Source organism: Pieris rapae, chromosome 6 (assembly GCF_905147795.1).
Source record: "Pieris rapae chromosome 6, ilPieRapa1.1, whole genome shotgun sequence".
NCBI classification, from domain to species: domain Eukaryota; kingdom Metazoa; phylum Arthropoda; class Insecta; order Lepidoptera; family Pieridae; genus Pieris; species Pieris rapae.
The window spans coordinates 6,357,712-6,380,459 of record NC_059514.1 but is presented as its reverse complement, the minus strand read 5'-3'; the positions used below and the strand labels follow the sequence as shown (position 1 = coordinate 6,380,459).

The following is a 22,748-nucleotide window of genomic DNA, read 5'->3' as shown; positions in this document are numbered from 1 at the left end:
TTTGAATGTAAATTTTGACAGAAATGACTTATGACACTAACAGATTCATTCCGTTACTTTCCCCTGCGTTTGGCGCCATTTTTCATTGTTCATAGAATTAAAATCTCAATTTCGTTATTTAAATTTTGAACCTACCACTATCCACTTCATTACTTAGTTGTACAATTATTTTTGAAGAACTAATAAAATAAGTACATATATCAAATTATCAGTCGTTTGACATTCAAATTGCTCGAATAATTCCAAAACGAACTCTACTTAAATTCAGTTGTTTTGGTTTGTATTTCATAATTTTAAACTACTTTTCGCGTCTTTTTGTGGGAGCAATGCAAGGCCAAGGCGAAGTCATTTTAAAATTCAGTCGACTTTCTGAACATGCTTTCCCGCCAGTCAGAGGATCGGAGAAGGCAGCTGGTTATGACTTAAAAAGGTAAATATATTAATATTTCTGTTAAACACATAAATTGTTAGCCATTATTAACATAAAATATTAAATTAATATACAGAAATAAAATAGGTATTTATGAAATATTTTATTATCAACAATTGTATTCTTATCATTCTACTATTATGTTTTTGAATGAAACAGTTGCTACATTAAGTTAATCTTATCTTTAAAAATAAAGAAGACATTTATTATTAACCAAATGTCATCATAGTAATAATGTACTGAAACTTATTGTTTAGTGCATACAACTATACTGTACCAGCAAGGGGTAAGGAACTAATCAAAACAGACTTGCAAATTGAGCTGCCATCTAAATGCTATGGCAGAGTTGCACCACGTTCAGGATTGGCTGTCAAAAATTTTATAGATGTTGGAGGTACATCATTTTTTAAATAAAATTCTAGCTAAACACATTAACATTAAACACATTCTGAAAAAAGTGTAAGAATTTTACTCTAGTGTAAATTGAATATGTATCTGTAAGTAAAATATAAATTTACAGCTGGTGTCATAGATGAAGACTACAGAGGTAATATTGGGGTGGTTCTGTTCAACCATTCTGATCAAGATTTTGTTGTCAAGAAGGGTGACAGAATTGCACAGCTTATATGCGAGAGGATTTATTATCCAACATTGCAAGAAGTTGCTAATTTATCTGAAACTAACAGGGGAGATGGAGGGTTTGGTTCAACTGGAAGCCAGTAAATAAACAACTATATATTTTTCAGTATCATATTCATAATAAATATTATAAAAAATATAAACATATCTCTTTTACTTGTACATCATCTATTATTACTTTCAAAATACTCAGTTACGCTGGAAATTTCTAAGTTCTCCATAGATACTGCTGATTCTGGTAATACATCTTTATTTTTTTTAAGAAATGGCCGAAACAGACTTTTGAACTTATTTTCATATTTAATTTCAAAGTCAGTTTCTGCCTTTTCCACTTTCTGTTCTAGAATTTCTATGTTTGTTTGTAGTTTAGATATAACTTCACTTAATGTTCCAATTTTCTTTGTCAGTACCATGATTTCATTCCTGTAGGCACTTATATCAGATGTTACAGTTGAACAGCAATCATCGTTTTTTGTTTTTATTATGTGCAAAACACTGGTCAGTTCTTCAAGTCTAGTGATCATATTATCAATAACATCTTGTACTGTTTGTAAGTTACTTGTCAAATCTAAGTTAAGATAAGCAGCATAATCTTTTGCTAATGCTTCAGTCATGTTAAATTACACACCAAAATCCGGATACAAATATTCTAAAAGACTGATTATTTTATCAAAGACATCTGTCACTGCTTTTGATAAGTTCTGAAATGAAGATGGTATAAAATTGAAAAAAAGAATTATAAATTCCATTTTTTGGTTATTTATTTATCTATTGATATATAAATAACCTATACAACATGGTGTACAACTTTCAAATACATACTTTATTAGTTACAACCACCAATACCAACCTTGGGCAATTTCGACATCAATTTTGCAATGCTTTGAATAGCCATGACATGGTTTCAACTAATATTATTATTAGGTATTTAATGTGTATTCACGCATTAACAAAAAAGGGCAATAATCAAACCTTAGAGGTAGAAAACAGATAATAATAAATAGATTGTTTTACAATTTGTACATGTTTAAGATAAATAAGTAAACACTTTATAACAAGAAACGCTTATATACTCTTTGGTAAAATATAGTTTGAGCTACAGATATATACTAGTCTTCAAAAAAATATTTATTTAGGGTTTCTATTTACGAAAAATATTAATGTCCGATTATTGTCGAGTTGTAGTTTAGTAGAGCATCGGTCTACTAATTACTAAACTGCTACTCTGTTTCACGCTATCTTCCGCGCAACATGGTACGGCGCTATGAGGCATGAACGGCGCGCCGCGGCTGTATTACGAAAAAATGGCATCACCACACATTTTCTAGGCTTCGTATTTCTTCTTAAAATGACTTCCATCGTGGGTCATTATAGAAAGGTTTGGATTCACCCAATAACATTTTTATGTTTGATTTTTCTTCATTTGTCGCAGTCGCTTCATTAATCCCACGAGGGACCAGCGGACGACGTCCTTTGCGCGCTTCAGTGCGTTGCCAGTGGGAGGGATCCAGATCCATCCATCCCTTTTGTTTGAGATGAAGTAATTGTAAGTGTCGTTTTGCTCCGCGCGAACTAGCTCGCGCTGTAAGGCTCGTCGTTGGTCCGGAAGTCTGGTATGGTGTGGAGCGAGACACTGGAGGTGCTGGAATCCAAAAGTGTCCACACGCTCAAACATGCGCCTCGCCAGTACGTCGATGAAGTTGTTGAAGCTCTCTTGCTTGAGGTCTCGTTGTATAGTGGTGGTTCTCACGTAGCGCGGGTCGCGGGATGAGGTCGAACGTATATTTTAAAAAGCGCCAGTTTGCGCTTTATTGGTAGGGAATACTGGAGAACGGAGCGACACCGCCTTTCCACGGCCCGTTGCTTCGACAATGTATGGGCGCATTGAGAGACCTCGGCCTCGACCCGTTGAAATAAGCGGCGGCAGCTGTCGCCAACCGAAGACTATGCCCTGGGTCTCAGCGGCGTTGGCGGTCAAGCGCCGTTCTGCTAGCCAAGCGGAAAGGGCGTCCAGCGACCTCTGCAGCTTGACGGCTGCGTGGCGCGCGTTTAGTGATGGTATGAACCTCATCGCGAACCCGCTCTACTAATTACTATCTCTACATTAGTATAGGTATATAAGAAAATACGACATTTTATGCAACGACTTTTGTGGAAAAGGGTTGCCATCTTTCCAAAACTAGGCTTTTAGTTACAGTTTACACATTTACTAAAATGAAGTTTAGTGACGCTTATATTCTACAGCCACCATAACTCATTGATTTTATATCCTGTTTATATCGCGCTAACAAAGTTATTCAGACCAGCTAGTAGATGATTAGACTGGAGGAAGATACTCTCTTTATGTCGAAGGACAAGCACAACATCCTTTCACCAGACATATCATTGTCTGGCTACTTAGTATGCTAAATTACGTCTCTATATTAATCGCCAACTACAAGAACGTACTAGTATACAGCTATACCCAAGAGAAGATGCAGAAGGAATACGTACTAAATACAAACATAAAGCTTTAGAAATCTAAATAGAAGGTTAGAAGATCAGGTCGATTTCAGCATAGCTCAAGAACGCCTGGACCGATTTTAAGTGTAAAGTACAACTTTAAAAATAAATGAAAATAACAAAATATTTTTAGATTTTTTTTATTAGGCATCTAACGGAACTTTTAAAATTTGGATAATCGTGGTTTTCAAGTGGGTTAATGTCTTCCATTGTATTGTTTGAGTCTTCGTTCATTTCGTCGTCCGAAGAGTCTGCAGCTTCCATCGTCACTTGTAGGATCAATTATAAATTTGTCTAATTCTATATCCAAGAGCCTGTCGGATACGAAATGTTGGTCTTCGATTTTTTCTACGTGTTGACACACATTAATCCATTCCTCCGTAGTTATGGTACTCAACGCTGCTTCAGTTATTGAAGATATTTCACTAACATTTTTCTGCCCAATACGTCAATCTAAGCCTTAACTTTATTACCTTCTCAAGTTATTTGAGTGAAGTGCGTTCAGAAATACCTAAAACGAACACATGTATGAATATCCAACAATATACTTATATAACAAAAATACCCCATACGGAGGCAATGGTCAGTGGTCACCCCAAAAATTACCTGTCAAGAAAGCAACCGAGCCCGAGCCCGTACTTTAGAAAATTGAACAATTGGCCCCTTATTGTCACAAGAATGTTTCACCTTTAGAACAATCTCTCGGCCAGCACTTTTAATAACTTTTGGCACAATGATTACAAAATTGGATCAATAAAATATACGAACACAAGACACTCAAAACGCTTACTTCACCTGTCACAACAAAAACCTGAGGGCTTAGATTAGTTCAAATTTTGGCCTCGCGCAGACTTAACTGGCGCGCACGCTAGCGCTAATATAATATATATTGCATATTATCTCTGTTCAGCATAGTTGACACATGATACTTAACACTACAAAGACCACAGGCTAAAGAAATAAAGAATTGGATGGAGCTTGTAAATTGTAATTTCCATTGCTATGGCTTAGCTATGAGACTTGAGAGCTTCCTCATAAAATAATTTAAAGTGTGAGAAGTCAAGACTGAGAAAAATATTTTTAATGTAAACAATAGTATTTTATGTCATACTTAATACATTTATATTTTGTAACACAGCATAATTTAAGAAAGTAAATGAACTAGGTAATATTCAGGCATTATATTATGTTACCATCGACTGGCTATTTTAAAGGCATTAACTGTCCATTTTTTGATACCGGACTGTGTGAACGACCCTATTGCCACTTTCGTCATGTTAAAAGAGAACAAAACGGCGATGGAATTGAAAGTGGAGAAATACTACAAAAATTGGTTTCAGAAGCAGTGCAGAAGGTATTACGTCAGAATGAGGCCACAGGATTACCTTCAACTTCACAGGATAACGTAGCTTACGTTAATGGATCCAACACTACACAGACTGGACCAGTGCAGGTGAAGGCGACCTATAGTCCTACGCCCATAGCCGAATTAAATAAAATTCACTCTGAATCGGAAGTGGAAGATGTCGTTGATAAAAAAAAACGACATGTACCTGTGCCATATACTCCGCGAAAGCCTGCGGCGCTTCAAATTAAAAGGCCTGTGGATACTAATGGATCAAAGTTATATGTAGCTCCAATTGTACAATATACTCCTGGGGCTGAAAGTACTCAATTAGATCCCTACACTCCTAAAGGTTCCATAGAATCTAGTGAAAAGTATTTGCCTGGAGCAGATGCTAAAATTCAGGAATATTTGCCTATTGATTCACAGGAGACACAAGTATCTAACAAACATAATTATACTCCATCAGATAAATATACAACTAAGAATAAAATAATAGAATATAAACCAGCAATTGTTACTAAAAAGTGTGATGTCCATGCTGTAAAGTATCAACCTACACCAAAGTCCCTAGTTCCATGCTTTTCAAGTGATGAAGACGAACCAGATCCAAAAAAACGTAAAATATCTAGTGAATTAAATGGTTTTGATGATTTAGGACCTGAATTTGACATTCTAGATCAAATACTTGATGAAGAAAACAAAACTGATGTTTTAAAAACTAAAGATAAAACAACTTCATGTACAGAAAATGTTGTTATTATCAATAATAATGATAAAAGTAAATCTAATAAAGATGATGATAATTCAATGTCTAACAAGAAAGGTGTCAAGAAAAATGATAAACATAAAAAAAGTACAAATAATTCAAACCACAGGTCAAGCCATAAAAGCTCTCATAATAATAAAGAAAGAGAAGAAAATTCCTACAGTAAATCACAATCCTCTAGTTCTAGATTGTCAAAGTCAAAACCCTCAAAAAATAAAGTGTCAGAGAACCATACAAAATCCCTGTCTTCACGACACTCAAAAAGTAGTTCTTCAAGAGACACAGTAAAAGAATCAAAGACAAACAAAGAATCCAAGAGTTCAAGAAAAAGCCACAATAAACACCATAAGTCTCATAAAAAATCCAAAGAAAAAGAAAGAAAAAAAGGAAATAAAGATGGTTCAGCTTCTTTAAGTCCAGATAATGATAGCTTAGATGGTATTGATACATTAGAAAATGAAGTATTATCGGATTCAGATGAAGAAACAATTGCAGAAGAATGTAAGAGAATTTTTGAAGAATATGTTCCACAACTTAAAACAAAAGCTGTTGATGAAAGTTTATGTAAACAAGAAGTTTCAGATGAATGTGAATCATATATACCTACTAAAAAGAGGATATCTAGAACAAGTGATAAAAATATCAAAATTGTTTCGAAACCATCTATTAAACCAGACTTCAAAACAAATGCTGCTCAAACTATGGCAGAAAGATTGTCAAAGATAAGAAAGTTTCATGCATCTAAAGCGGAAAAAGAAGCCATTGAGGTTAATGTGAATAAAGCTACTAAGCCAGAAATCAAGGGTATCTCATCTTCCACAATCTCTAAAGTACGAATTGCCCATGTACCTTATGCATCAACTTTACTAACAGCTAAGAAATCAATTGCCCCTCCTATAAATAAACCTATAATTAAAGCTTCAACTAGTTTTACATCAATACAAACAGTGAGGAAGGGTGAACAAAGGGTTGCACATGTGCCTAATGAAAAGTTCATTGACAGACCAGGAGTTTTAGAGCCATTAGGATCTAAAATCCCTGCAAACATTAGATCTACCTATTTAAATTTAATGATTGACCAATGTCTGAATATTTATTTGTCTGCTATAGATGCATATGCAAGAGCACAACATGAGGAGTTAATAACAAGTAAAAAATGTAGTACAGTACCAATTTATAAAAATTCTGCCGTCCTAGCTATAAGTAGATTAAAAAAAGAGTTACAGGAATCTAATGGAGTAAAAAAATCTGGTAATGATTGTGTAGCTTTACAAAAAGCGCCAAGTTCTAAAAATAATACAAACTCCTTGGGATCATGGAGCATTGAGAGTCGAAGTAAAAAGATGTATGACAATATTGAACAATATACTGGTGCTAAATTTTATAATAATATAAAGAAATGGGTACTTACAGAAGAACAATTGCAATTAAATGGTTTCCCTAGAACTCATAGTAGCGGTGATAAGGGAAGGGCAATAATTTATGGACAAAATAAACAGAAACCTCCTAAAGGGTATATCAGAACTTGCTGTAGATGCAAAAAAGAATATACAATAAATAAAAAAGGATTCCCAATTATCAAAGAAGAATGTATATACCATCCAAACAATAAGTACAGAGTTCGTGGTGAGGTAAAATACCAGTGCTGTAGTCAAGATGGTTCATCAGATGGATGTTGTGTTGCAGAAAGTCATGTATATGAATATGTTGATTTTGATAATTTAAAAGGTTTTGTAAAGACTCTTCCCCCTCAAAGAGAAATGGATAATTATGGCATATATTCATTAGACTGTGAAATGTGCTATACAACATATGGACTTGAATTAACAAGAGTAACAGTTATAAATACAGAATGTAAAGTAATTTATGAAACATTGGTTAAACCATTACATCCAATCATAGATTATAACACTCGGTATTCTGGTATAACGGAACAGCACATGTCACAAGTAAAGACAACATTGTTAGAAGTTCAAGCCACTTTACTCTCCATGTTTAACAGCAAAACAATATTAATAGGACATAGTTTGGAATCAGATTTTAAAGCACTAAAATTAATTCATGATACAGTTATAGATACAAGTGTTCTTTATCCTCATAAAATGGGACCTCCATTTAAAAGGGCATTAAGAAACCTTTCATCTGAATATTTAAAAAAAATTATACAAAATTCTGTTGATGGCCATGACAGTGCAGAAGATGCAACTGTTTGTATGGAACTTCTACATTATAAGTTGAAGGAAGATCTTAAAACTAGGTGATAATTATTACTTATTTTCTTTCCAAATTGTATATTTTAAAGGTTCATTCATAATACAAAATTATTTATTGATTCTTTAATTAACATGTGGATCTCTGATGGTTTCAATATTTTAATTTCTATTTTTAACTTTGTTCTTAAAATTAAATATTGATTGGTTATAAAGTAAATTGTATTTTTCTTGTTGTAACATTTAAATTAAGTACATATATTATAGATGTATAAATTTAACATATGCAATTATTCTAATATTTAAAATACTGCATATTTATTGAAGCAATACAATATGATTGTGGGTTATAAGCTTAATTTTCTATTAAATACTTTTATACACAATCTGTGGAAGATTTTTTGTGGTATTGATTTATTGAAATAGTTGATTGATCTTATCTGGATCTTGTCAATGCCCATCTATATTATTTTAAACATTTTGCTTCAACCAAAATTAATGCAAGTGTGAATGGACTGCAGGGAACTGCTAATTGCTACTATATTTTTATATGTATGTTTGTAATGAATATCAAATTCATAAAAACTAACCAATTTTCATGTATAGGACTCTTCCCTATTAGTGAATAACAAAGTTTAATAATCAAAAGCTTTAATTTATACCTCTGAAGTAAATGAACAGTATGTTTTCACTATCATTGACTCAAATGTCAGCAAAATTATTTTATTTTACTAATAGTAATAAAATGCAATAATAAATAGTAAGATTGTATTTAGTAAATGTAAACAATATAAAACACTTGTACTCAGCTCAGTAAACATAGAAAAAAAATCAACTTGAGAAATTGTATAATTACATTTATTGCAATCAAACAACAATTTTTTTTATAGTTAACAGAAGTGATCAAATAATATTAATTTGAATGTTAATCAGTATGAAATATTAACTTATTCTATTATAATTTCAATGTTATAGGTGATTACAATTACTCTAGCACAACAGTTAAAAAAATTATATACTTACTGCAATCACAATTTAAAAATTAATGTTTATCTATAACTCACTTTGTAGGTTTAGGTTTTGCTATATCTATTGTGGTTACATATTTTTAGAAGTGTTTATTTCTATGATACTACCATATGAATAAATTTAAGAGCAAAATATGGTGCTAATATTTCATTACTACTACATCAAAAATTTAATGGGTACTTTTTATTGAAAATTCATAACAATTTACCCACCAAGGCTTAGATGGCAGCAATAGTACATTTAGTAATGGTAAATATTATTTTTCACACTTGTTTCATGTATAACAGTGTCGCCCATATTTTGTAGAGCAATTTATAATGGGTGGCCAAGCTCCCATTTATGCCTGGTTAATCAATAAAAGACTGTTCAACACATGCTTTCACCCGCTTTTCATACTCTCGACGGTTCTCTTTATAAAGCTGAGCAGCCATTGAATTTGCTGGAGAGTTAGGGTTTGGGTCACTTAGTAAAGACTGTAACATAATATAAAATGTTTAGTAAGTAATGCTAATAATTATATTAATAGTCTATACTTTATACACTATAAGGCATGTTCATATTACCTGAATAGAAGTTAAAATTGCAGATACATCATAAGTAGGACTCCATCTGTTCTGCAATATGTCTAAACATATTCCACCATCTGCATAGACATTTGGGTGAAACATCTTAGATACAAATCGAACTGTTGGGGGCTTGTTTGGGTATTCCTCAGTAAATTCTATAGTAAGCTTAAATGTTCCATCCTCAAATGGAGTGTCATGAGGCCCAAAGATCACAGCATTCCAGATCATTATATTATTGTCGGTGGGTGCACCTGACACTCCTGTTGGTGGATCCTCCTGAAGGCTGAAAATTAAAATCTTAAATAAGATTATTTATTAAACGATAATTTGCCTGTTTTTTAACCAAAATATTGATTAAATTATGCTTTTGGTTTTCAAAAGTAGGTCACTGATCAGTGTTTAGAAGTTACTAGTAATATTGTATAGTTTAAATTTCTTTTTTCTAACATACATCATAACACGTAGCTGTGAATGCATAAACGCGTGACGCACCACTCCGCTTATAGCACAAATCTTATGTGCAAAAATAAAGCAAATTTAACAAAATCGATCGTTCATTGCGAAATAATTAAGGAAAAATACTAAAATTACGGCAACAGCTAGGTAATTTGATGATCGACCAGACAAAACGCAGTTATAAAATATTATTGAATTTTCATTAAGTATTAAAAAATGTTACAAACCGTTTAAAGTCTCTCATTAGCCGTCGTCTGGCAGGAGTTGACATTTTCAATTTACACTATATGTTATCACAATAAGTTGGCCCAAGGCAGAATTATTCAATTATGAATTGTAAATGTCTTTAAATGATCACTCCATGAAATAAAATAAATACTTGCGCTGCCCACTGCCGTTGTTATTTGCACAGATTTTTTCGTCACCTTTTAAGAAAAGGTTGTCAAAATGACCATGAATATGCAGCAAAAACTCATAAAAAGACTTACCATAGATAAGTAATTATAACAATGTAAAAAAATATTATCTACATTAATACGTTACTGTTTAATGTCAGACACGATCTGGGGTTTAGGCCTAGCCGTATCACTACCGAAAATGTTTCTACATAATATACTACCGATTTTAGCGGAATTTATGGAAAGGTACTTTATGGAAAAGAAGCATAATTAACTCATTTATTAGAAATATAAATTATAATAGTAAAATTGCTTTTTAAAATTAACTGTGGTTTGTTTCGAATGGGATGTTCAGTTTCATTTCTTAACAACTAATCTACAAAATTAAATATAAGAATAAGAATACAAATAAAACACTAGTGTGATCATTGAAATTAGTGTTTGATTAACTTCATGTATTTGTATATCTTTGCCATTGCCATCTTCAGGACCAATCTCGTCGCCAAACTCCAAAAAAAGTACGTTGTTTCTTTCCATTTTTCTTCATCATTTTGATTAGTAGTTTATGTATACATTTTGATAGATCCATACACGATTTAAATTTCATAAAGCATTCAAATTCAAGAAATTAGTTTATGACCACCACACACGTGAGTGAGTGTCTCATTCACCCCACACACAACGTTTAGTGCCAAATAGAGACGTTTTCACGTCTTAACAGGTTGTATGCTTTAGTTCTAGTCTCTATTTTTTTATTAATGAGAGCAACTTTCCTACTTCCTGCTATATATTTTAAACTCTATTTATGATATATTATAATACTCTTGTTGATTATTTTGTGAATTAAAAATCAGAGTATAGTAAGATTAAGAATAAGTATGTCGACCTTTTAGTCTGTGGTAAATAGTAATTAAATTAAATTGTCGCCCGCCGCCACTCAACGTTTTACTAAAAGACCAACATCCTACAAACCTATTTATAATTACATAAAAAATACAGTTCAAAAAATTTAAGTGACGAAATTTAGTGAAGTGAAATTTTATGACTCCAAAGTACTGAACATTTCCCTAATAAGTTATGACTTAAAGCTAGGTTACCAGGTAATAACATAAAAAAAAATTGTATTGATCCGACATCCGTTGCCACTTGCCAGGCTAAAAAATCTTTAAAAAGAACTTTAAATCTTAAGTTTATTTTTCAATCAATCAATTTTATTTATAAATGTCAAATGATAGTTTTGCAGTTTGCTATATTTATTCTGTAAATTGTAACATGTTAATGTGATTTTAGGCCTGAAAATATGAATGAGCACAGTAAGAAGAAATTAACTTTCAATAAATCAACCGTAAGTTTTTCTCCTCATTTATGTTTACTATACCATGCATATACTATATTATTAGATTTTGAATTGCAGTTATTTAGTTTAAAGGCAGAACTTCTTAAAAAGCAAGAAGAGGTTTTAGAAAAGAAAAATCTACCAAAGCACAGGTTGGAAAACTATAAGCCTGTAAAAGTTTTAGATAAAAATAAACATGAGTCTAACAATCCTCAAACTTTTAAAAATAAACTGAAGGCTATTGATACTGATGAATTAGAAGCACAAAGAAAATCAAAGTAAGTTTTAATTTAAAAACAATATGTAATTATATTCTTATAGACAATAATGATTACTGTCAATATTTTTATACTAGTTAATATAGAGTTACATGTTTATTTTGAACTGCTTCTGAGCCCTGTAATGCTTTCAAAACATGCATGTAACATTTTACCAAAATCAATACTTAAGATTTAAAGATTTATATTATTGAAAAACTTTGATAAATAAATTTAAATAAATTAATGTGGGTGGTAAATATACAATATTGTCATATTTAGCGTGTATTCTAAGTTATTATATGTTGCAGATCATTGTCTTTTTACCATAGGAATGGGTCTGTGGAAATTGATGGTGAACTGATAAATAAAATCTAAATTTAATAATTCACATTGGTTATATAGTTTTTTAGGAATATAGTTGATGATTGAAAATTATATGTACTATCAGTGCCCAAATCAAGCCACTTAGAGTGGGTGAGAAGAACTGGCCAGATATTCCATACCACTAATTTTATTCTATCAGAATGCAAAAAGGGTTCTTATAATATATTATGGTAATATTTTTTAACAACAACAAGCATTTGTCACAATAAAAAATATTTTATTGTGCTTCAGGTCAGCACTAGAAAAGAAAGCTGAACTTTATGAACATTTGACTGATAATGCTGGGCATTCTGAATTGGCAGGACGATTCCTTGTGGATTTTAAAGAGAAGAAACAGCAAAGAATTACAAAGCCTGATGCTGCACTGACTGAAGTAGTTGAAAAGGAGGAGAAAGAAGATGGTGACTGGTAATTTAAAGTATTTTTAAACAAATTTTCAGGGAATGTTGTATGAGTATAAGATAAACATGGAACTTTTGATTTGCAACATTGCCAGTCCATGCATGTATATTCAGCCACCTAATTACAAAACAAGCATTTTATTATGAATTTTGATTCCAGGATTGAATTTACTGACTGTTTGGGAAGAACTAGAAAATGTCTGAAATCAGACTTGGATTTTTACAAAAAACGTGACAAAGAACTGATGAAAAGAATGCCTGGATTTGAAGAAGATGAAAGTGATATGGTAAAAGCATATACATATTACATACATACTTTTAAGGTTATCCAATAGTAATTTCTTTATTCAGAAAAACTGAATAACTAATAACACCATATCATCACTGTTTTAACTGAGACTGAGATATTTATGTGTAACCTGATTTCTAAGGCAATTTTATGTTAAGCCACTGTCACATTTGTTTATTTTAGAAAAAATACTTTATTTGTACATCAACATTGTTTCATAATACTTACACAAATACACAATCTTACCAGTTGTAACTAGAGTAAAATTTATAACTGTCAACCAATTGTAACAGAATATTATGTTACCTGTGAATTTAAAATGTATTTTAGTCATTCAGACACAATGTCTAATGAAATATTAGCTCTGGAGGCACTTTTCATTTACTTTCGAGTGCAATGCGCTTGTCACCTCAAATTAGAAAACCTAAGTTAGTCAGTAAGTACATAAATAAATGTTTTATATTTAATGCTTACAACTCACAGACTGAAAAAAAAGCAGAGCATCCATTCCTGGTGCAGAAGACCAAAGATTACCTTCAATCTCTAAGACAGAAATGGGAAGAGAAAGAGAAGGAATTACTGGCTAAGGACCAAGATATTCATTATCAGGATATCCTCTTTGATGGTGGGAACATTAATTAATTTCTTGTATGAATCATAATTGGTTATAATTTTGGTTTTCTTAAATTTGTTTGTTCACTCTAAGAATATTTCTTCTGGGATAATATTTTAAATGAATAAATCTGAATTTTCTTTATTTCAATTAAGGGAATTTTTCCTTTCATTTTGATTAAAATGTAAGTATATAACCTAAAATAATATATATTTATTTCTCAAAAACTTTTAGAGGCAAGAATGCACGGTGTTGGATACTATGCATTCAGTACAGATGAGACTGAACGTAAAAAGCAAATAGAACAATTGATGAAGGAAAGAGAGCAGACCCTCAAGGCCCAAAAGCAAGCTGAAGAGTTGAGGAAGAAAAGAGACGAGTTAGTTGCTGCTAGGGTTGCAGCTGCCAAGGCGCGGCAGAGAATGAGATTAGGACTTCCACCCGAGGACCCTGAAGGTGAGATTTAAAAGTTTTAAGTAATTTTAATGTTAATTAATATCTACAGAAGGACATATGTTTATATAGGAATGACATTAGTTCACGCTTTGTCACGTGACCGTTTTCTTTCAAACCAAGGTTAACCCACCCAGGGTCACGCCGGGTCGAAAAGTAACCTAGTCCCTGGTATTGTATTTATAATTGCGTAAATAGGCTATGGCAGAGGTGTTCAGATTTGCGCAACATTTTCTATTCTCGAAATTCTAGGTTTCTGCTCAAATACGATTAATTAGAACAATATAATTGCTGTAGTTAAAGATATAATTGTAAAGTTCGGATTACCTACGACTTATTAGATTTTTAACCATATAATTGAATTAGAAAAAAATAACAAATTCATTTTAATCAGTGTGCTTGGTAATTTTTAATTTGAGTAATTAGAAACTGAAGAAAGGCGAATTTTATTGCTATAATGGTTTGTGAGAAGACACATAGATAGATTTCTAAAAATGGAAACTGTCCTAGACTTCTCAGTAGCCTTGCTGGTCTTTATCCATTAAGGCTTCATACTACGTTTCGTGCAAATTGGAATTACTATCAAGTCAAGTTGTCCAAACTTGATGTTCGTGATTTGAAAAATAATTGTGTGTAATATGACTAAAGTCTGTGCTACGATCAATTTTCAGTACAATTCGAGAATATACCTTCAAAACATTTCAAATTATGGTGGCTATTTTGATTTATCCCATGATTATAATTGATAACTTTGGTATTGCAGATAAACAGAACGAATTTAGAAAATGTCTAATTGAATTCTTAAACGAAAAGAAAACTGAAGCAGATAATAAAGCGAATGAAGAAGAAAAAAGATTAAAAGAAGAACGTGAGAAAGAAAGACAGAAAGAACGAGACGCCTATATCCGCGAATGGGACTTGGGTAAAGAAGGCGTAGATGATAAAGTTACTAAATTCAGAGTAATGACACAAGAAGAATATGTTGAAAAACAGAGAGCGAAGCGGATCAATGAATTTGCTCCACTTGAAGCGTCAACATCTGGTAAATCTAAATTTTCATTTGATATTAAGGGAAGTAAAGTAGATACACAAACCAATATAAAAGAGAGTGATTCAACTAAAAAAAAGACTTGGGCAGATGTTAGACAAGAAGTCAGACCACTTACACCTCCTCCACATGAGATAAACGATTTAAATCAAAAAGGTCTATATTTTTCATCAAAGAAATCGGAAGGATCAGTAAAATATAAGAATTTTGTTAAAAGTGGGGACCCAATTCCGATACTCAATGAATTGAGTGATGATGAAGATAAAGTTAGAAGACATAATAAACGTCCTAATGAATGTCACTCTGAGATACCGCCGCCACCGACTTACGACTATTATGGCCCTGTGCCTAAAATCTCGAAACATCAAAAACCTTTTGAGTCCGATATAAGAGAATCATTTGCCCAAGGCACAAAAAGTCTAGAAACTAAGTCAACTGGTATACATTTACCTAAACATTATGACTTCACATTTGATTAATTGTAAATTAATAAATAAAAGAAATATACATATTTTGATTTAGTTTTATTCTCACAATACATAAGCAATTAATATGGTATCTGCCTAGTCTAATATCACAACACGAAGCTTTTTTGAATTCATAGCAGGTGAGATCATTATTGACTACCAAAGCTCCAAAGCTTTAAACTAAAAAAGGGTGTCTACAACTTAGCACATAGAAATAATATCAATGAATAAATATTAAAGTAAACACCGCTAGCTGAGTTTTCCCGCGGCGTGGGTTGCTCTGTACCTAACGCACCCTCCGTTGTTGTGACGTCATCGTCGCTAACTGTACTTTCAACCTCTTCATTTTCACTAGTATCAGAATGTTCGCTTTGCAATGCTTCGGCTGTTGGCAACTTTTCAGTAGCTTCAATCAGATTTTCTGCATTGTTCTTCTTAGTTTCAGATATTTTTACAATTGTGGATTCTAACACATAAGGCGTAGTTACATCTACGGCAATATACTGTTTACTTTGTTCTTCTGATGTGTTCTCTTCACTCGTGCCAGTTATAGTTGTACCTTGTCCGTTTTCCTGATGAGTGATTCTAGATGTACTAAATGTTGGCATAAATTTATCGCTGCCATCCTCGTTCACCCCGGGCTCTGTAACTGTTTTATTTATATTATCGGGATCAACCATCGCAGCGTTCTTGTCTTCAGTTTGTACAGATCGTACTAAAGGTTCCTTAATACTCTTTTTTGTTCTTCTTTTAAGAGCCTTTTGAGTTGTAGCGATAAGTTCGGCAAAAGACGATTCCTCTCTATCTGAATTTTGTCCATTGCAGAGGTTTCCTTTGCACGGGCATGTCATTTTCCATGTTCTCGTGGTATTACAGAAATCAAGATAGCACTCATCTTGATAGATTTTGACGCAGTATCTGGATTCAACGTAAGCTGTAAAATTAAGGATTTGGAAAGTTCATCAATATTTATAAAGAGCATCTGCTGAAAAGTTTTAGTATATATACTTATTTTAAAAATTCATATCAATGCAACTAAAATTCCTAGCCAGCAATATGAATTAGATACTAATACATCATACTAATAATAAGATATAAATATACACTATTAAATATCTCCCACAAATCAATAATAACTTTCTTATTTCAAAATCATTATGTTGACTATGTTGTTTTGGTTAATTATACCGGATGTAGATGTGTTACATAAAAAGTAACAACACTGACTAAATTAAGTCTTACGCGGTGCAGTGGCGACGATGGCACAATGCGGGAAGCCTGCATCGCACGTTGTCACATGAGCTTTGGGAGCGTCACAAGGTGGTGCTCTTCGACTGCGGTGCACCTGTTCCGCTAGAGGGCCGCACCAGTAGCACTCATTTTCTGCGGCAACATCTACAAAATATTACATTTTAGAACACCCTTTCGCATTGTGGTTAATAATCGATATCAATTTTTAAGTTGATGTTTTTTTATCCGGAAAGTATTTTAACCCTTATCCTATAAATATTAGGACATACTTTAGAGTTATTTTAGATTAATTATATCTTTATACCCTTAGATCGATCTCGCTAAATTTGTGAAAGTAAATTTATTTCATCAAAAACTGAAGAGGACATGCCGATGCATTCAAAATATTTAAGTGCATTCTTTAACCTAAAATTGTAAAAGGCTAAAATTAACATATTCCATCTTTCAAATACTGACGTAGTAACTAATAAAAAAACTTAAGAAAGTGTGCAATTAAATATTAATTAAATAGTGAGTTAATGGTAAGAGTTCTGGTGATTAGCGGATTTTTATTTATTAGTACCGGATGCAGTTTCGTACCAGCTAATAAATAATTTAGTAGTTATTTAAACTGTACCCTTGTTTTTACTCAATAGCATAACGCAAATTCAACTCAACTGTCATTCGATAATAAGATAAGTACACGATTACCCATCTTATGCAAGAATAATTGTTTAATTTAATATTATAGGAGATAAACGAGCTCCTAAACTCGACTTTATAAACCGTTTATCCAGTTACTAGTTTTAGGTAAAATTTTATTAAAATCGACTTTGAGCGAATTAACGAGAAAGGTACCTATTGAACATCTTCGTTACAAAAATTTTTACTGTAAAAAATGGTCGGCACAGGCAAAATATATTGTACTTTCAAAGACATAATATGTTCTTTTAAATAACAGTGCAAGATGCCAAATGCGAAATAGATGCTATTTTTTAATAGTGATTTCCGACCGATACATTCGCTTTTTTTAAAGAAAGTATTTCTTCAGCCTGTTAATATATATGTATTACTCGACACGTAAGTTGGAATAAGTTTGTCGTGCTAATGTTTTATTGAACGTGTATAGCTGTAAATAGAAAACTAAAAGCAATTTACAGGTCGTAAAATTCTCTGTCTTTGTTAGGCATAGAACAGAAAAAGTATTTGTTATTTTAAATATGAAGCTGAAGTGACTTTGTAACGTTTTTATACTTCCGTAACGAAATCAATTAATCTGATAGCTCTCGGTACGATAATATATAACAAACATAACTTTATATTATCTATTTCTAAATAAATTTAACACATACCTATCTTAGCTACATATCTTAGAAAACAGCTTTTTTATATCATGTATAATAATTCACAATCATGATCATTTTCTTATATATTTTATTCACTGTTTAATCACTATGTGGATCCAGGTCCTTCCTTTGTGTTTCAAACAACGTATCGATTAACGACTTGACAAATCAATAACAACTGTTAGTTGTCTTGGGAAAATAACAAATTGTTTCAAGGCCTCATGTGAAATACGATGTTAACATTACTAGAAATATTAGAACAATATATACATTATACAAAAAAACGGTCAAAAAATAATCAAAGGTAAGATAATAATTGTAAGAATAGATTTTAATTTAAGGTATAATTTTATTATAATATAATATAATAAACATATTATGTAGTTTTACTTTTTTATTTTATTTATTTACCCGTTTACCATAATATAAATAATTATACTTTAAAAAAAATTAGCAGATTACATAAATTGTTAGGCAACGGGCTTCCTTATCGCTAACAAGCAATTTCTTCCAGGCAACCCTAAATGGAACAATAAAAAGATACTACCCACAGGGGGTAAAGTACAAGTGCAAATTTAATATTTAAATAAAAAAAAAAATAATTAACAAAAGGAAACTCGAAATAACATGAAACTATAACTAAAATTAAATAAAAAGAAATCTCAAGAAAAACTATAAATAATATGTATAATACAAACACGTATAAGCTTGTCCAAAGGTCTCAATAACAATTAATTTATATAAGTAGTAGCTAACGAAGCAGAAGAAAACTGATTTAAAAAGATTTTGAAATAAATTTAAAGACTCAGCTTTTCTGATATTAATTGATAAGGAATTCCATAGTAGGTTACTATGCACAGTGAAGGAGGAGTGATAGAATTAAGGTTTATGAGTAGATGTTTCACGAATTAGATTGTGTAAGGAACGCAAATCAAAACTATCGCCAGATAGGAACATAAAAGTTTGCTTTAAGTAACTAGGAGTTTTAGGATTAAAAATAATACTATAGAGAAGTTGAAAATGTGCATCTTACGCCGCAAAAGAAGGCTTAATTAAGCTTTCTTCGGAACTCGGAAGCTTTCTCGGAAATATGATCAAATTTACGTAAGTCCAAATATGAATATCTGATGCAAACATTTTGTAAGCACTCTAACTTATCAAGCTGCAAATCAGTTAAATCTGGAAAACACACATCTGCATAATGAAGAATAGAATGTAAAAGATAATGAGCAAAATAAATTTTAGTAGGAATTCGCAAAAAATTGCGTAACCTATTAAGCGCATGAGAAGGAAAGATCCTACTGCTCAATTCTTTAATTTGGGGCTGCCAAGGAAGTGTATCCATGGTAATGCTCAAGTTCCTAACAGTGGAGCAAAATGGAACGACAGTACTATCTATAGTAATCTAAAGCTTATAGTATAGTATTATCTCTAGTAAGTAAAGTTGACCAATTTATTCTGCTTATATATGATGCACTCCCAATGATATTGGACTGGCTCTTGTAAGGGTTTATCTGAAGATTCAACAAATTCAATAAGTTTGTCTAAATCAAAATTTTTGCCGTCTGAAAAGTTATTATTTATTCGTCACAAAGTTAAAACATTCAAGACTAGTGTAATGAATTAAAATTTATAAAATGCGTGTGATTCAAGAAAAAATAAAGATAATAATAATATAAAATTGTAAATAAAATATATACAAACAATAAAAACTACAGTTACTATTCATTTTACAATCAATTTAAGTCAGCAAACATTAATCAAATTTCAATAGAACACAAACCTCGAAATAAAATTGCTAAACAAACAACGTTATAACATTGCCAAAGCTTTTATTTTAGAATTGAAGTATTCGTATGAAACAAAATAGAACCTAAAATATTTTATCTGCAAAAGTTCTATAGCCAATGATTATTTATTTATTTCTCGAATACTCACCACTTAACAAAATGAACGCGGCAACGCTCAGCAAAATTGTTGATGTTGAAAACTTTCTTTCCGCCATCTGCGGCCAAGAAACATGAAAAATAGATACCAATACCACTTTAAGAATCAAACAAACTTTTTAATGTAAAAAATACCTTATATTCAATAAGTTTAATCCTTAGATCAAAAACCTTAAAAACCAATGATTATGTAAATTCGTGTGCGCGTTCCGAGTCTACGCGCTAACTGCAAGGTTCGTAGCGCGTAGCTGTGACGTGGACATATGTCTACGGTGACACTTTATTCTGAGTCAACACGAGGACTATTAAATGTACAAACAGGGTGATCATTTATTTATGATAGTAATTTAATTTTAATCGATACTTGTTATATATAAATATATATATAATACGAAAGCAGTTGTTAACAATTGTATTTGAATGAACAGAATATAATACTACTACTATGTATAGTATAATTTTTTTATCCTTTAATCAATAACAAACAATATAGTTTTGGCGATTTTATTCAGTAGTAAAAAATTATAAACAAAAACCTATTCGAAAGTTTTGATTAAATTCATATCCATTTTAACTTTACAAGGTTTGTAGGCAAACTGGAAGTAATTGGATTTTGGGTTAGATGAGCAGCTGAATTCTTGTTTGTATTAGGTATTTGGGTAGATATTGTGGTCGTGTGGCAGGCATTGTGAGCGATGTAGGTCATCTGTGCATCGCCGTGTGAGCCTGCAATGCGGTGTCTGCACTACAATCACTAATAATAGCTCAGATAAAAAACACCACTGACATTGGCATTCCAGTGTAAAATTCATGTCCTTCAGCTCCATGTTGTGTATCATATTGACATATGATTCATGTTACCAGTTTTAGTTTATCGTTATGATTACTATCTGTACATTTCAAATAATTAAATTGCCTTTGAAGGCTATTAGTCACAAACTACCTCAGGGAGCATAATCATGAAGATTATATTTTATATCTTTACATCGCTCTCTTTGTTACATTGTCATAACCATGGCAATCTTATACGTTTTGCAAATGTAAAAATATGAAAACGAAATATGCAGACAATAACCTCTAGATGTACTAATGATAACATTCATAAGATGTGACGCACTTATATCTTGGGCGTTTATTATAGATTTTATGTTGAGTTGAATATTGAGTTCCCCTCTTAGATCATGTTACATTTGTTTCAGAAATTTTAATTTTAGGAAGTTTATTTCGAAATAAATTTTCAAACATTTAGGTGAACAATTTAAATTTCTCCATGTACCAGTGACGAAGAAAAATGTAACTCGGAATGCGGTGAGTTAGTAAAATTGGTGCAAAATATGTACGGTTTACGGTGCTCTTGGAAAATTTATGCAGTGGTGGGGTGAAGTGGTCTTTCATCTTCATTAAGGGGCTTCCTGTTGTGGGAATCAGAATAAATGACACTATTTGTATAGATTTGCAATTCGAATCCTTTTTAAATCTAACGTTATAGTATGTATGTGTGTGTTAAGCCAGAAGTTTTATAAAATTTAGTGTTTGCGATATTATATTGATTTATATACATATCTTTAGATATTATTTGAATCTCAAAAACAGTTAAGTCACCCTTTGTTAGGTAGTTTATGAAACGATTATTTTTAATATTTGAACCAAATTCCACTTTGCCGGTTTGTTAATTGTTTCCATGTCAGTTATATTTTAATCTGATCCTATGTAGTGAGTTACATTTGGTTTATAAATGCAAACGGGCAGGCAGCTAACATATTTTTTTATTATTTCTGTATCATGGAATATCCAATTTTGTATTTTGCTTGTGTTTTGGTTTGAATTCAGTTTCATCTAATAAACAATAGTCTATATATTTCAAATGGTATACGAAATAAAAAGTTTAACTTCTAATTTTGCCATCTAAACCGTATTTTTCTATTTTAAATATATCTAATAATGTAGGCAAAAAATATTTTGTATGGTATATTCTCCTTGGAAAGAAACAAAAGAATACTGTCAGGCATGGAGAATGCGTAAATAATAAAATTACTAAAGCGCGAACCTCAATTCTACCAAACTATCCTAACGATAACTAAGACGTTCGATTTCGATTGAGATAAATATCAGCTTGAAAATTTTCACCACGGAGCTGGTAAATCAAGACTGAAAGAAACGAACTGAGTTTATTTAAACAACTTCTGTTTTCTGATAAAACATGTTTATTACTAATTTAAAGGCATTTATAGCAGACAAATTTTACAAACAGCATAAAAAACAAACTAATTTTAGTGTTTTATGGATTAAATTATGTATATGTAAAACGAATAATGTGTTTTCTTGTAGTAATAGATCATAAATAATTATCATGGTTAAGGGGTGAACTATTAAGAGATTGATTATAATAAACTTTTCATAGCGAAAAAACTTCAAAAGCTATTTGAAATAATGTCAAAGCACATTATGTATGAGCTTGCATCACGTATGTTTATAGCTCCGATGGAGCGTGCCGCGTCTTTTATATTAGATATACGTGATATCAATACACTGTTACACCAAACCGGCACTTAATATTTTAAATTAAGTTTGCAGTGAGATGCTACAAACTGAATATCTCGTGTATTATATAAAAAATTACTAGAATAAAAA

At 31.7% G+C, this 22,748-nt stretch overlaps 5 protein-coding genes across 6 annotated transcripts; 3 read left to right on the top strand and 2 right to left on the bottom strand.

Moving 5' to 3' along the window:
• The first annotated feature begins 57 nt into the window (after positions 1 to 57).
• On the top strand, positions 58 to 1,204 carry LOC110992443 (deoxyuridine 5'-triphosphate nucleotidohydrolase). Its single transcript, XM_022258270.2, has 3 exons — positions 58 to 430; positions 688 to 824; positions 951 to 1,204. The coding sequence occupies exons 1-3, from the start codon at positions 327 to 329 to the stop codon at positions 1,151 to 1,153; spliced, it is 444 nt and encodes a 147-aa protein (XP_022113962.1). The 5' UTR covers positions 58 to 326; the 3' UTR covers positions 1,154 to 1,204.
• A 3,322-nt stretch (positions 1,205 to 4,526) lies between these two features.
• Positions 4,527 to 8,405, top strand: LOC110992395 (RNA exonuclease 1 homolog). Its single transcript, XM_022258202.2, has one exon. It carries the CDS (start codon positions 4,758 to 4,760, stop codon positions 7,944 to 7,946), a length of 3,189 nt encoding a protein of 1,062 aa, XP_022113894.2. The 5' UTR covers positions 4,527 to 4,757; the 3' UTR covers positions 7,947 to 8,405.
• Positions 8,406 to 9,234: 829 nt separating this feature from the next.
• On the bottom strand, positions 9,235 to 10,409 carry LOC110992396 (ubiquitin-conjugating enzyme E2-17 kDa). Its single transcript, XM_022258203.2, has 3 exons — positions 10,174 to 10,409; positions 9,488 to 9,773; positions 9,235 to 9,397 (listed from the first exon to the last, which is right to left on the bottom strand). Exons 1-3 carry the CDS (start codon positions 10,215 to 10,217, stop codon positions 9,272 to 9,274), a joined length of 456 nt encoding a protein of 151 aa, XP_022113895.1. The 5' UTR covers positions 10,218 to 10,409; the 3' UTR covers positions 9,235 to 9,271.
• Positions 10,410 to 11,272: 863 nt separating this feature from the next.
• Positions 11,273 to 15,639, top strand: LOC110992447 (coiled-coil domain-containing protein 174). 2 transcript variants are annotated; one of them, XM_022258275.2, is made up of 8 exons: positions 11,273 to 11,444; positions 11,635 to 11,689; positions 11,759 to 11,958; positions 12,556 to 12,732; positions 12,886 to 13,012; positions 13,498 to 13,639; positions 13,862 to 14,083; positions 14,844 to 15,639. In XM_022258275.2, the coding sequence occupies exons 2-8, from the start codon at positions 11,645 to 11,647 to the stop codon at positions 15,605 to 15,607; spliced, it is 1,677 nt and encodes a 558-aa protein (XP_022113967.2). In that variant the 5' UTR covers positions 11,273 to 11,444; positions 11,635 to 11,644; the 3' UTR covers positions 15,608 to 15,639. The 2 variants fall into 2 exon arrangements, with proteins under 2 accessions (XP_022113967.2, XP_022113966.2); XM_022258274.2 differs by lacking the exon at positions 11,273 to 11,444 and having other exon boundaries at positions 11,534 to 11,689.
• On the bottom strand, positions 15,636 to 20,369 carry LOC110992444. Its single transcript, XM_022258271.2, has 4 exons — positions 20,253 to 20,369; positions 20,110 to 20,176; positions 16,838 to 16,990; positions 15,636 to 16,529 (listed from the first exon to the last, which is right to left on the bottom strand). The coding sequence occupies exons 2-4, from the start codon at positions 20,174 to 20,176 to the stop codon at positions 15,790 to 15,792; spliced, it is 960 nt and encodes a 319-aa protein (XP_022113963.2). The 5' UTR covers positions 20,253 to 20,369; the 3' UTR covers positions 15,636 to 15,789.
• Positions 20,370 to 22,748: the final 2,379 nt, after the last annotated feature.